This window comes from Mixophyes fleayi, chromosome 8, assembly GCF_038048845.1.
Source record: "Mixophyes fleayi isolate aMixFle1 chromosome 8, aMixFle1.hap1, whole genome shotgun sequence".
NCBI classification, from domain to species: Eukaryota; Metazoa; Chordata; class Amphibia; order Anura; family Limnodynastidae; genus Mixophyes; species Mixophyes fleayi.
Window position 1 is genome coordinate 87597689 of NC_134409.1, and position 12725 is coordinate 87610413.

Consider the following 12725-nt stretch of genomic DNA (forward strand, 5'->3'; position numbering starts at 1 on the left):
ACATAGTGGTTGTGAATACATTATCCTTAAAGCTGAGGGTCTCTCTGAGGATGAGATCTAGACAGAGCCATCTTAATGCATAGGCATGCTGGGCAGTTGCCCGGGGTCCCCACGAGCATAGGGGCCACATAGACTTGTCAATTTTTTCCCTGTTCTATATATATATATTTACAGAAGGGACCCAGCATGGCAGTCTGTGTGGCTCAAGCTAATGGGGCCAGCCCTAGCCTATTAGTGGCCGGCCCCTAAAATGAATTTGCTTTCTGGTGACTGGCTCCTCCTAAAGAACCAGCCACCTTAATACATTTGCCATGCGGATCAGCCCAGGGCGGCTCTGTCCCTCTCTTCCACTCCTTCCTGGTCCTTAACTCCTCACCTCCTTCTAACATCTCTCCCCGGCTCCCGGCAGGTGCGCACATCTCAGAAGACTGCCTGTCTCTAGGACCAAAAGATCAATGACAGCTGCAGCTCCCTCCTAGCTCGGTGCGCCCAGTAGGAGATCAGAACACAGGTTACTAGGTATGTTATTATATTTTCTCGTATGTAGTGTTTGTTAAATTACTTTTTAATCATCCTTTCTTGTACTGGGGGCACTATATCTCTGCTCTGTCTATTTTTTAAAAAAAATTGGCTCTTATATCACAAGTTTAGATGTTTGTGCAGGGAGTACTATATTTACAACCTACATATGTGACTGTAATAGCTCCATGGGTCCTGAATTTTGTTCTGACAGCATTGCAGCATCTTCCATTTGAACTGTTTGAGTCTGCAGAGTGAAAATTCCTTATGTGGAAGACAATATGCTTTCTGGTAATATCTTCAGCAAGAATAATTTTAGAATTAGGGGATCAATATGTTATATTTCATGAAGTTAAGACTGTCGTGAGCACCAAGCCATCTGTGGTGAAACAAGGTATTAATATCACCCTAACCAGCCTTTCCCTCATTTCTCACAAACTGGATTATAGCGTACTTTTTATAGCCCTCGCTTTTGATCCCCAGTTGAATAGAATACAACTGCAGTGTCTAATTACATGTGGATAAGTGGACATTGTAGCCATGCCTAGATAAGAGACTTCTTCATTCCATGTTGCCCATTGTAAAAACATGTTGGTTGTTAATTCAGTGATGCTGTTATGCATTGTTCTCAAATTGAAGCCAAGTGGGTTATGGATAAAGATCATGTGATGTCCAGGATACAGGTGAGGGGGCTGGAGCTGCATTCATTCTCCCCCTCCTTTCTCTACAGGTAGCATAGATCAGCTGGGGACCCTGTGATATCTCAAAGTAGTGTAAGGGGTTAATTTTAGGAGGGGCTAACTGCTACCCTATCTTTGGAGGTGGGGGAGGCCAATTAGTATCCATTGTTCTCCATAGAACTAGTCAAGACCTTTTGTCTACATCCCAGCAGGGGGCTTCTGTGGAAACACAGCTCATCTCCACTCCCCCTCCAATCCCCTGATTCAGGACCCACCAATGTTTAAAGAGATAGAGAGCCAGTGGTTTGCCCAGGGAGGGGAAAGCATTGTGGAAATTTGACCCTAGATATAAGGAGCCACTCTAGGGGGGAGGTGATATTCATTCTGATATTGGATTCTTGGAAGGAGCAGTGTAGCTGGTTTTGTGTTTTTGTTCTCTACCAATGGACTACAGTTGCAGCAAAGAGAAAAACTTCATGGGTCTTTAAGTTAGGACATCCAGGTAACTGTAGCTCCTTAAGCTAATGGGGTAAGGGGCAGATGATGCCTGGCATTTATTTATTGTGTGTACATAATAATCTAGTGATTGTTTTTATTACAATAAATGTATTGCTTTACTTTCTAACTGCATTTACCTAAGTGACTAATAAGAACCTTAGACGGTACTGGGTAGACAGAGTGAAGTGGGTAGACTTGGGCCAGAAACCCCAGTATCTTCACACCATCCTTTTAGTCTAAGATTGTGTCTAAATTTCAACTAAATGAGATCATTAATATTCCAAATCTAGTGCATAAAGGCTCTTCTGAAGAAGAAGATTCCCTTTACTTATATGTGGTCAAGTTCCAGAAGGTCTGTTTGAACAGAACTTCGGTAGTATACTGGACAGATGATCTATAATTCTCTGAATTGTGCAAAGGAGGGATTAGGTATCGACTAAACAAACTATTGCCAGAAGGATTAGCGCTGTTATAGAGCGGGCATATATTAATGCAGGAAAGCCAGTTGCAGAAAATATCAGGGCCCACTCTACCAGGTCAATTAGTGCCTTCTGGGTCCTGCGGCACGGAGCCTGCGGGTAGCGACCAGGTCTTCAGTCCATACGTTCACAAAATTTTACAGTTTCAATGCTTTTTGTATCCAGGGAAACTAGTGTTGGATGGAAAGACTTGTGCACAGTTATGTATGAGTGCACATTCCCTTAGGGGCAGCTTTGGAACGTCCTCAAGGTAGCAGTGACCCCCCCCCCCAATAGGCATAAAGAGAAAACAGGATATTTATACTAATGTTAAACTAATTTCTTTGATTACATTGGGGGATATATCGCACCATTTAACCTTTGGAAACACATGCATTCAAAACACTAGACAGACCAAATAAAAGCATTTGGTCTGTCCAAAAGGGAATTGTTAGCCTTGTTTGTTTGAGTCTTTCTATCCTTTGCCATGGCAATTTGTTCAATAAATGAGGAGTGAAGTGGGAATATAGAAGGAAAGGAGCTTCTTAATGTGTACACATAGTGTGCTCCACAGCCAATCTCAAAGAACTCTGTCTGCGGTAGCAGAACAACTCAGAGTTGGGCTACCACCCCATTAAAACCGATTTTTTTGTTTTAAGGGGGCGTTAGACCCCAAAGCTGGTCCAGTTGATCTTAATAATAGTGCCCCCTTGATAATCTTAATTAATAATAGTGTCCCTTGATGAGTGTAATAGTGTCTCCTTGAAGATTGTAGTTAATGTATACATTTTTGTCTGGGACTAAGTGCCATCGAAGCTGTTCCTGGACACACGGTCCACCACTAGACCAAGGAGCCCTATGAGACATCTTGTTCTCAACTGAGTACAGTCAGTACTAATCTATATATGTTTTGTTTCAGCAAGCTATTAGGCGGTGGAATTGAAAGTATGGCGATAACAGAGACATTTGGAGGTAATCGTATACACTGTATAAATGTTGATACTGGGGGTAATTTACAACAGTACGTCAAAGAGCAAAATTAACATTGTTACATTCCCTGGCCATACTTAGGTTAATGCTCTCTTTGGGCTTAATTTAGAGTTGCACTAAACGTGATATAAAGCTGTGTCTCGGTTCAAAATTGTCACATTGTGAATGCGCACAACTTGCATCTGTATTTACAGTTATATGTATTTTGAGCTTGGAGTGGCAGATCAGGAACGTTAATGTGCAGATGCAGTGCAGTAAAGGCCTGCAGACATAAGTTAAGCACACCACTTTGAGCTGCATTTTATTTTGAGTTAAATATGAGAAATATGTTTGCCATGAAGCATACTGTTACGTGCCGCGGTTTGCCGCTGCTCGTCTCCTCTAGTGTTGTCCCGGCTGCCATGGCAACAGCCGGGATGTCACTTCTGGGTCTCGGCCGTCACCATGGCAACAGCAGGACGTTCTGCTTGACTTCGCCGCATTCCGACACCGCCGGGCGCATGCACACACCTTTATTTCTTTAATTAAAATATCATGAGCCTGGTTACTACCTCCTGTGCCTCTCCATTTCTGATTGGACGCTCTAGGTATTTAAGGTATTTAAGGCAGGGAGGGCTTAGCCTCCCTGCTGGTTATAGCGTTCACTGCCTTTGTGTAGCTGACCTGCTTTGTCTGCTGACATTCCTGTTTGATTTTCTGTTGTGACCTTGCCTGAACTTTTGGACCTTGCCTGATTGCCTGTTGCCCTGACCTTTTGCCTGGATATTGGATTTCCCTTCTCTGCTTGTGACCTTGACCTTCGCTTGAATTTTGGACCTGCTTGTTTGCTGCCAGCCCTGACTTCCGGCATGTACCCTGACCCTTCTACTAGCTACGGACCCATAAACCAGGCCTGGCCTTGGCCTCAATCTACAGTCTTCCAGTTAGTCTTCCCTGTGCCGCAGTTATCTTGATAAGCCTCTATTACCATAGAGATAAGTTCTGGGGGCATCCGAGTATAGGCTAACCTATTAAGTTCTATGGAAAAGGCGGCTGCTTTAGGTGAAGACGTCTACTAGTCCAATCCTAAAGGCTTATCAATAGCTGCGATCCTAATGCATACTTATTGCATGTACATAAACCATGTGCAAGAGTTAATGATGAGGTTATTTGTTACATCTTTTTTCTGTATGCATCTATACATTATATACAAATAGGGCAAAGTTACACTCAACTCTAAATCTGTCCCATTCTGTATAAAATTGCTTCTTTGCTCAGTTAGTTTTGTGTGTCCATTGCATTACTAAATTACAATTAGCCTGCACAGTTTGCAAAGTTTAGTCAAACCACTCCTTATTTCTATAGAACAACCAGTTGGGGGACACTGCAGACAATGAGTATAGAGGGCGCTGTGGAGTCCAGGCACTAAAAAGACTTGTCTCTCCTGCTCCCACCCCTCTATGCCCCCACTCCACCGGAAATCTTCAGTTATTTTATAGTGCCCAATGGAGTCGGGCACACTTTAGACTACTTTTTTTTTTAGCAGCCTGCTTTATTTTCTTTGCGGCGTGACGCTAACAGGGAGAGCGCTCACAGCGTTTTACATCGCCCTTCTGTCATGTAGCGGTCCCCCAGGAAAAGGGTCATCCGTCTCTCTGGAGGTTCGGGGACCCATCCACTGCCAGGGAAGTGGATCAAGAGGCCCTGGGAGTCGGGTTCACAGATTGCCGGTCCCCAATTTAAGGGGTGATGGCGCTGTCTGCGGCTCATGCCCTACCTACAGAAATACTCACATGGAGTGAGGAACAGACAGAGATCAATCTGGCAGGTATTTTTATGGGCATTTCTGGTGAGGAGCTGTTGCCTGAGCGCAGTCCTCACCAGATTATACTGAAAGACATGGGCGGCAATTTTCTAAAAATTCCACCAACTGTCATTCCCGGGCTCTGCAGTTTCCAGTGCCATTTTACGGTGTCTCTGAGGAGGGAGTTCAGTTAGATATTCCTGTGCCAATCTGTGATATTCTGACTGAATGATTGTGCTGTTTTGTATTGTCAGTACTCTCTGTAATGTCCTGTTTCCTCCCTCTGTGTTTGTATACCATTCTGATATACCTTGTTTTATATAGAGTGGGAATAATATTTCCTCAGGTTACAACTCTGTTTTTAGACAGATATACACATTCTGCAAGAACTCTATTATATACATAGACTGTTCTACAGTTGTTGTTTTTTTCTCTTTCTTAACTGTTTCTTTCTCTATTTCAATATGTCAGAAAGAGGGTCCAGTGCAAAGTCCAAAGCTGCACCTGTGATGTATTTCACCTGTTCCAGGTGCCAGTCGCAAATGTCAAGTGGATGGTCAGACCCAGTGGGCCTGTGCGCAGCTTGTGAGGTTGGGGAACTAGGCCAGCGTTCGTCTGAGGAGGTGACAGATTTGGCGGAACTGACATGGGCCAAGGAACTGGCACAGTCCATTGCAGAACTTAAGAGAGATTATCCACATTTGGGATCAGTAAGTGCTGAACCATTTACGTCCTCTTTGTTAGCTACACATTCCTCAGATGCCTTTCCCTCGGGTCAGGCATCTCAGTCTATTGCCGTGGTGTCAGGAAGTTCGGCTGAACCTCCATGGATGCGGAATATGGAGAGATTGGTACAGGGACTGACCAGAATGTCAGCTTCTCTAGAGAGTTTATTGTCCTTCTCAGGTACAGCTAGGCATTGTAAATGATTTGCACCTACTATCCCCCAAGATCCTGGCAAGTCTGACACAGATCTTTCCTTACTCAAGGAGGGGGAGATGTATGAGGATTCAGACTTTGAAGAAGTTTCAGTTTGGGAGGAAGACCCATCCACGAAGCAAGGGATTGAGGACCTCATTTTAGTGGTGAGACAGGTGCTTCATATCTCAGATGATGACCTGACACCAACACAGACTTCTATGTTCAAAAGAACAAAGAAGAGAACTGTGTTCCACCATCTCCCCAACTGTTAGAGATTTGGGGTGAAGCTAGAGTTAAGACGGATACCAAATTTCAGATGCCAAAGCAACATAGATTATACTATCCTTTTCCTGACACGGAAATGGAATCCTGGGAGACACATCCTAGTCTGGACACCCCAGTTGCACATTTGGCAAAAGCTACTGTTATTCCTTTATTTGGTTCGGACAGTTGGAAGGACATTTCAGACAAGAAGTGCGAGGGCATTCTTAAATCTATTTACCTGGCATCAGGTGTATCTCTCAGACCCGTTATGGCAGCAGCTTGGATAATCAAAGCAGTGGAGGCGTGGGCCTTACTTTGGGTGATGGCATTCAATCTGGTACCGCCAGGAATGAATTAGTTCCTTTAGCGGACCACATTAGATAAGCTGCTGAATTTCTGGGGGATGCAGTCTTGGATGTGGATCAAGGGTTGGCTCGCACTTCAATGGCCATTGTTGGCAGACGCACTCTTTGGCGTAAATCTTAGATAGTGGATGCAGAATCCAAGCGGGCGTTAGAGGCCTTGCCGTTTGATGGAGCGGCTCTTTTTGGCCAAGCTTTGGGTAAGTTTATTGCTCAAGCCACGGGAGGGAAAAGTTCCTTTCTCCCGGTGGCCTCTCAGAAAGCCAAAGGTAAGCGAACATTTCGTTCCTTTCGTTACAACAGGAACCCCAGAGGTGGTTCGGTCAGGGGACGTTTCTCGACATCTAGAGGGACAGTCCAGAGGGGCAGGCAGGCCTGGGTGGGCCGTAGACCTGTGACTAAACAACCTGACAAACCACCTGCATGGCTCACCCCGGTTACAGGGGGGAGTGCGGTGGTGGGGGCCCACCTGTTTCAGTTTCAGGACAAGTGGGTTTCTTCCACCACAGATGTATGGGCAAGAGGAGTGGTATCCAGAGAGTACATTTTGGATTTGGAGTGTCCGGTCCCTAGACGCTTTCTAATTACTCCTCTCCCACAAGACCCAATCAGACAGAAGGTTTTAGACTCAGCCGTCTGGTCTCTGGTAGAATCGGGGGTGGTGGTACCGGTCCCACTCAAGGAGAGAAGGGACAAGGATATTACTCTCACCTCTTTCTGGTTCAAAAACCAGATGGCTCTTTTCGGCCATTTCTAAATTTAAAGGACCTCAATATACATATTATTATTATTAATTTTTATTTATAGGGCGCCACAAAGTATCCGTAGCGCCGTACAGGGACAAACAATGGCACAGTACAAGGTGAAACAGCACAGTACAAGTAACAGTAAGCACTATAACTCTGGGGGCTCAGGCACAGCATGAAAGAGAGGGAGGGAGGGGAAAAGTGAGTATAAGCAGGTAACTATGGCCCAAGAGGGTGGGCACAGATGACAGGTTGAGAGTCACTGAGGGGAGCGGAGAGAAGCGAGAGGAGACAGAGGGCAGAGGGACCGAGAGGAGGTGAGCAGAGTAGCTGGAGAGCGCAGTTAAAAGTGATGGAAACAGGAGGTAGGAGAGCCCTGCTCAAAGGAGCGAACAATCTAAAGGGAGGGGAAGACAGACAGACACATGGATGAGACGGAGAGACGGGAGAAATGGAGACGGGGTCGAGGAAGGGGGAGAAGGGAAGAAGGGATGAGAAAGAGAGGTAGCCAACCGGTGGGAGTTTAGGCATGAGACTGGAAGGCTTTAAGGAAAAGGTGGGTTTTTAATGTTCGTTTGAAAGAGGACAAATTAGGGGAAGTTCTGATGGATTGGGGGAGCTTGTTCCAATGGAGGGGAGCGGCGCGGGAGAAGTCTTGGATACGTGCATGAGAGGAGGTAATCAGAGGGGAAGAGAGGCGACGATCATTGGACGATCGCAGTGGGCGGGAGGGAGTGTGAATAGAGATAAAGTTAGAGATGTAGAGAGCAGTGGAGTTGGCGAGGGCCTTGTAAGTCAGATTGAGGAGCTTGAAAAGGATTCTGTAGGGGAAGGGGAGCCAGTGAAGGGCTTGGTAGAGTGGGGAGACAGAGGTGGAAAGGCGAGAGAGGAAAATAAGCCTAGCAGCGGCATTAAGTACAGATCTAAGGGGAGCAAGATTAGAGAGGGGGAGGCCGATAAGGAGAAGGTTGCAGTAGTCTAAGCGGGAGATGATCAGAGAGTGGACGAGAGATTTGGTGGCATCCTGGGAGAGGAAGGGCCGAATGCGGGCAATGTTGCGAAGCTGGAAACGGCAGGATTTGGCGTGAGAGTGAATGTGAGGGGCAAAGGAGAGAGAGGAGTCGAGGATGACACCTAGGCAGCGGAGTTGGGGAACAGGGGAGATAGATGAGTTGTCAACATTGATAGAGAGGTCAGAGGGGAAGGAGGTACGAGAGGGAGGAAAGACAATGAGTTCAGTTTTAGCAAGATTGAGTTTAAGAAATCTAGAGGACATCCAGGAGGAGAGGGCAGAGAGGCATGCGGATACCCTGAATAGAAGGGAGGGAGAGAGATCAGGAGAGGAAAGGTAGAGTTGAGTGTCATCAGCATAAAGGTGGTACTTGAGGCCGAAGGAGCTGATGAGTGCACCCAGAGAATAGGTGTATAGTGAGAATAGTAAGGGTCCAAGGACAGAGCCCTGAGGGACTCCGACTGGAAGGGAGGAAGATGGGGAGAGAGAATCAGAGGTGGAAACAGAGAAGGAACGGTCGGCAAGGTAAGAGGTGAACCAGGAGAGGACGGTACCGGAGAAGCCAATGGCCTGAAGGGTGTGAAGCAGGAAGGGGTGGTCAACGTTGTCAAAGGCCGCTGAGGGGTCGAGGAGAATCAGGAGGGAGTAGTGGCCCAGGGCTTTAGCCGAGAGGAGATCGTTCGTAACTTGAACCAGGGCAGTTTCAGTGGAATGGAGGGGGTGGAAGCCTGATTGGAGAGGGTCAAGGAGGGAGTGTTCAGAGAGGTAGGTGGAGAGACGGTTGCAGACAAGTCTCTTGAGTATTTTGGAGGCAAATGGGAGAAGGGAAATGGGGCGGTAATAAGAGAGTGAGGTGGGGTCAAGGTTGGGTTTCTTGAGAATGGGTGAGACGAGAGCATGTTTAAAGGCGGAGGGGAAGATGCCGGTGGAGAAGGACAGATTAAAGAGGTGAGCGAGGTGGGAGCAGGTGGAGGCGGAAAGGGAGCGAAGAAGGTGAGAAGGGATGGGGTCCTGGGGGCAGGTAGAAGGGGGGGGGAGAAGAAATGAGAGAGTGGACTTCCTCACCCGAGGTGGGGCGGAAGGAGAGAAGGAGTTGGTGGCTGGGGGGAGAGGGGGGGAGAGTGGAGGGGGGAGGAAGGGCGAGAGGGGGGGTGGCGGAAGAGTGGGTGGAGGAGGAGATTTCAAGTCTGATGGCCGCGATTTTAGAGGAGAAAAAGGTGGTGAAGTCAGTGGCAGATAAATAGGAAGGGAGGGGGGAGGGGGGAGACAGGAGAGTGTTAAAGGTAGCGAAGAGGCGGCGGGGGTTGGAGGACTGGGAGGAGATGAGGGATTTAAAGAAGGATTGCTTAGCGAGCGAGAGGGCAGAGCTGTAGGAGGAGAGGATAAACTTGAAGTGGAGGAAATCAGCCAGGGAGCGAGATTTTCTCCAGTGGCGTTCGGCAGTACGAGAGCATTTTTGGAGGAAGCGGGTAAGTTTGGAGTGCCAGGGTTGGGGATTGGAGCAGCGAAGGCGGATGGGCTGGGCAGGGGCGACCGCATCAAGGGCGGAGGAGAGGGTTTGGTTATAGAGGGAGGCCACCTGATTAGGGCAGGACAGGGTGGAAAGGGGAGAGAGGAGAGTTTCGAGAGAAGAGGATAGAATAGCAGGATCAAGGGTGTCGAGATCGCGCCTGGACCGGGTAGATTTGGGTGGGGGGAGGGGTTCAGGAGTAGAGGAGAGAGAGAATGAGAGGAGATGGTGGTCCGAGAGTGGAAAGGGGGAGATAGAGAAGTCGGACCGACTGCAACGGTGGGAGAAGACAAGGTCAAGGGAGTGACCAAGGCAGTGGGTAGAAGAGGAGGTCCATTGGGAGAGGCCAAGGGAGGAAGAAAGGGCGAGGAGTTTGACGGAAGCAGGGTCGTGGGGTTGTCAATAGGGATATTGAAGTCGCCGAGTATAATGGAGGGGATGTCAGAGGAGAGGTGGTGTGGCAGCCATGCAGCAAAGTTGTCAAGGAAAAGGGAGGAGGGCCCAGGGGGACGGTATATGACAGAGACGCGGAGATGGATGGGGTAGAAGAGACGGATAGAGTGGACTTCAAAAGAGGAGGAGAGGGAGGGTTCAGGAGGAATGAGTCTGAAAGTACAGGTGGAGGATAGGAGAATGCCCACTCCACCGCCTGGGCGGTCTCCAGGTCTGGCGGAGTGGGTGAAGGAGAGGCCGCCATAGGAGAGAGCGGCAGGGGAGGCAGTGTCGGAATCAGTGAGCCAGGTTTCGGTAATGGCAAGAAGGTTAAGAGAGATAAGAAGAGGTCATGGATAGAGGGGAGTTTGTTGCGGACGGATCTAGCATTCCAGAGGGCACAGGAGAAAGGGAGGGAGGGGAGAGGGGAGATGGGGATAAGGTTGGCAAGGTTAGCGGTGCGCGGGGGAGTGCGGGGACAGGAGCGTGAAGTTGGGCGAGGTGAGAGTATGGGTATGGCAAGTGAACAGGGAGGCATAGTGAGATATATGAAGATTCAGAAATTTCGCAAGGAATCTATTCATTCTGTTATCGGTTCCATGGTAAAGGACGAATTCCTAGCATCCTTGGACATCAAAGATGCTTATCTACATGTCCCAATTTGGCAGGGTCACCACAGCCTGCTGCGGTTTGTAGTAAACGGGGAACACTTCCGGTTCTGGGCCCTTCCTTTTGGGTTGGCGACAGCCCCCAGAGTGTTCACAAAGGTGATGTCCGTCAAGGCCGCACTGTTGAGATTACAAGGAGTGGTGATCATTTCTTACTTGGAAGATTTTCTACTAAAAGCGGATTCGGCGGCTCAGTTGAGATTTTATCTGGACTTGACCAAACAATTCCTTCAGGAGCACGGATGGATAATCAATCTGAAGAAATCTAATGTGATTCCTACCCAGAGGTTGGTTTTCCTGGGTCTTTTTTTCGATACCAGGGCCCAGAGAGTGTTCCCACAACTGGACAAGGTCAGGACAGTTCAATCACAGGTCAGGACACTTCTTTTCTCGGCCAAGAGTTTCAGTTCTGCAGTGCATAAGACTGATGGGTCGCATGATGTCCTACTTTGAGGCGGTTCGGTTTGCCCGGTTCAGTTCTCAAAGGTTCCAGAAGGAGATTCTGTCAAACTGGTTCAAACATAATTCCTCAGTTGAACAAGCAGTTTCTTTGCCTGTCGGTGGAGACACGTCTCTCTCTCCTGTGGTGGCTCAGGGCAGATCACCTGAACCAGGGCTGTTAACTTGTATCCTGGGACTGGACGGTAGTGACAACCGATGCCAGTCTTTCCGGATGGGGGGTGGTGACTATGCATCTTTGCTTGCAGGGCACCTGGTCCGACGAGGAAGTCTGTCTTCCAATAAATATGTTGGAGCTGAGGGCCATTTTCAATGCGCTGACTCAGGCTCAGGATTGTTTGAGGGACAGGACCCTCAAGTTACAGTCAGACAATGCCATGGCAGTGGGTTACATAAACCATCAGGGAGGAACCAGGAGTTCTTTGGCGATGTTGGAGGTGTCCAAAATATTAAAATGGGCAGAACGTTGGGTCCCAGCCATCTCAGCGGTTTTCATCCCAGGTGTTCAGAACTGGGAGGCGGATTACTTAAGTCGCCATGTTCTGCATTTGGGAGAGTGGTCACTGCACCCAGAGGGTTTCAAACTGATTGTTCACAAATGGGGTCTGCCAGACAGGGCTGCCATCAGAAATCGTGGGGCCCAGTACAAATGAAGCAGGCAGGGCCCTCCGATGACTCCCCCCCCTAATGAACCAGGGCCATCTTTGGGCAGGTGCCTGGTGGCCTAGGGGGGAAAGGGGGCCCATGGCAATGAAATAAAAATCACTGAACTTAATCAGTTAAGTTCAGGTAAGTTAAGGGGGTCCCTAATATATATATATATATATATATATATATATATATATATATATACACAAACACACACACTCAAATATTGGCATTGTCCCTACTAGGATCACAACATTTCACAGACTTTCCTGCTCTGTCCTACCTGTTCTTCTCACTTTCCCCACCTGTGGCTACAGGTTTCTTTAGTTGCGGCTTGTCTGGAACCTGGAATGTTGGGGGCCCTAGTTGGAAAAAAAAAATGGGTACATTTAGAAAATTACCAGCCCCGGCGTTAAATCAATATCACCCACGATTAATAATTAGGTCTTTCTCCAACCCCAACATTAAAATAACAGAATTCACATTTAATAAATGTGAACTATTGGCACAGCCTTCAATTAACACTTTTTGCAACACGTGTTGAATTGCATCCCCCAAGCAGAAAATCACATATCATGGACACATGAAAGTGCCCATGTGGACATGGCCTTATAGAGTTATGCTGTTTTGTTGCTTTTCTCCAGCTTTTCTCCATGCACTTGTTGTCACCAATGTGACTTTTTGCAGTTAGCACATTATGGATGTGCATTTACCAGCAGTCTGCTATATGGTCAAATTCTTTTATCTGAGTGTCTGGGGATAAGTTGGCTCTGTA

At 47.7% G+C, this 12725-nt stretch overlaps 1 protein-coding gene across 12 annotated transcripts in view; it reads left to right on the forward strand.

Annotated features, from left to right (window-relative positions):
• The window catches only part of DMC1 (DNA meiotic recombinase 1), a 326134-nt gene that overhangs the window by 110299 nt on the left and 203110 nt on the right, over window positions 1-12725 (forward strand). For all 12 annotated transcript variants that reach the window (XM_075182845.1, XM_075182850.1, XM_075182852.1 and 9 more), the window contains one exon: window positions 3075-3127. In XM_075182845.1, the coding sequence (XP_075038946.1) occupies window positions 3075-3127 (53 nt within the window). The remainder of the gene's footprint in view (window positions 1-3074; window positions 3128-12725) is intronic.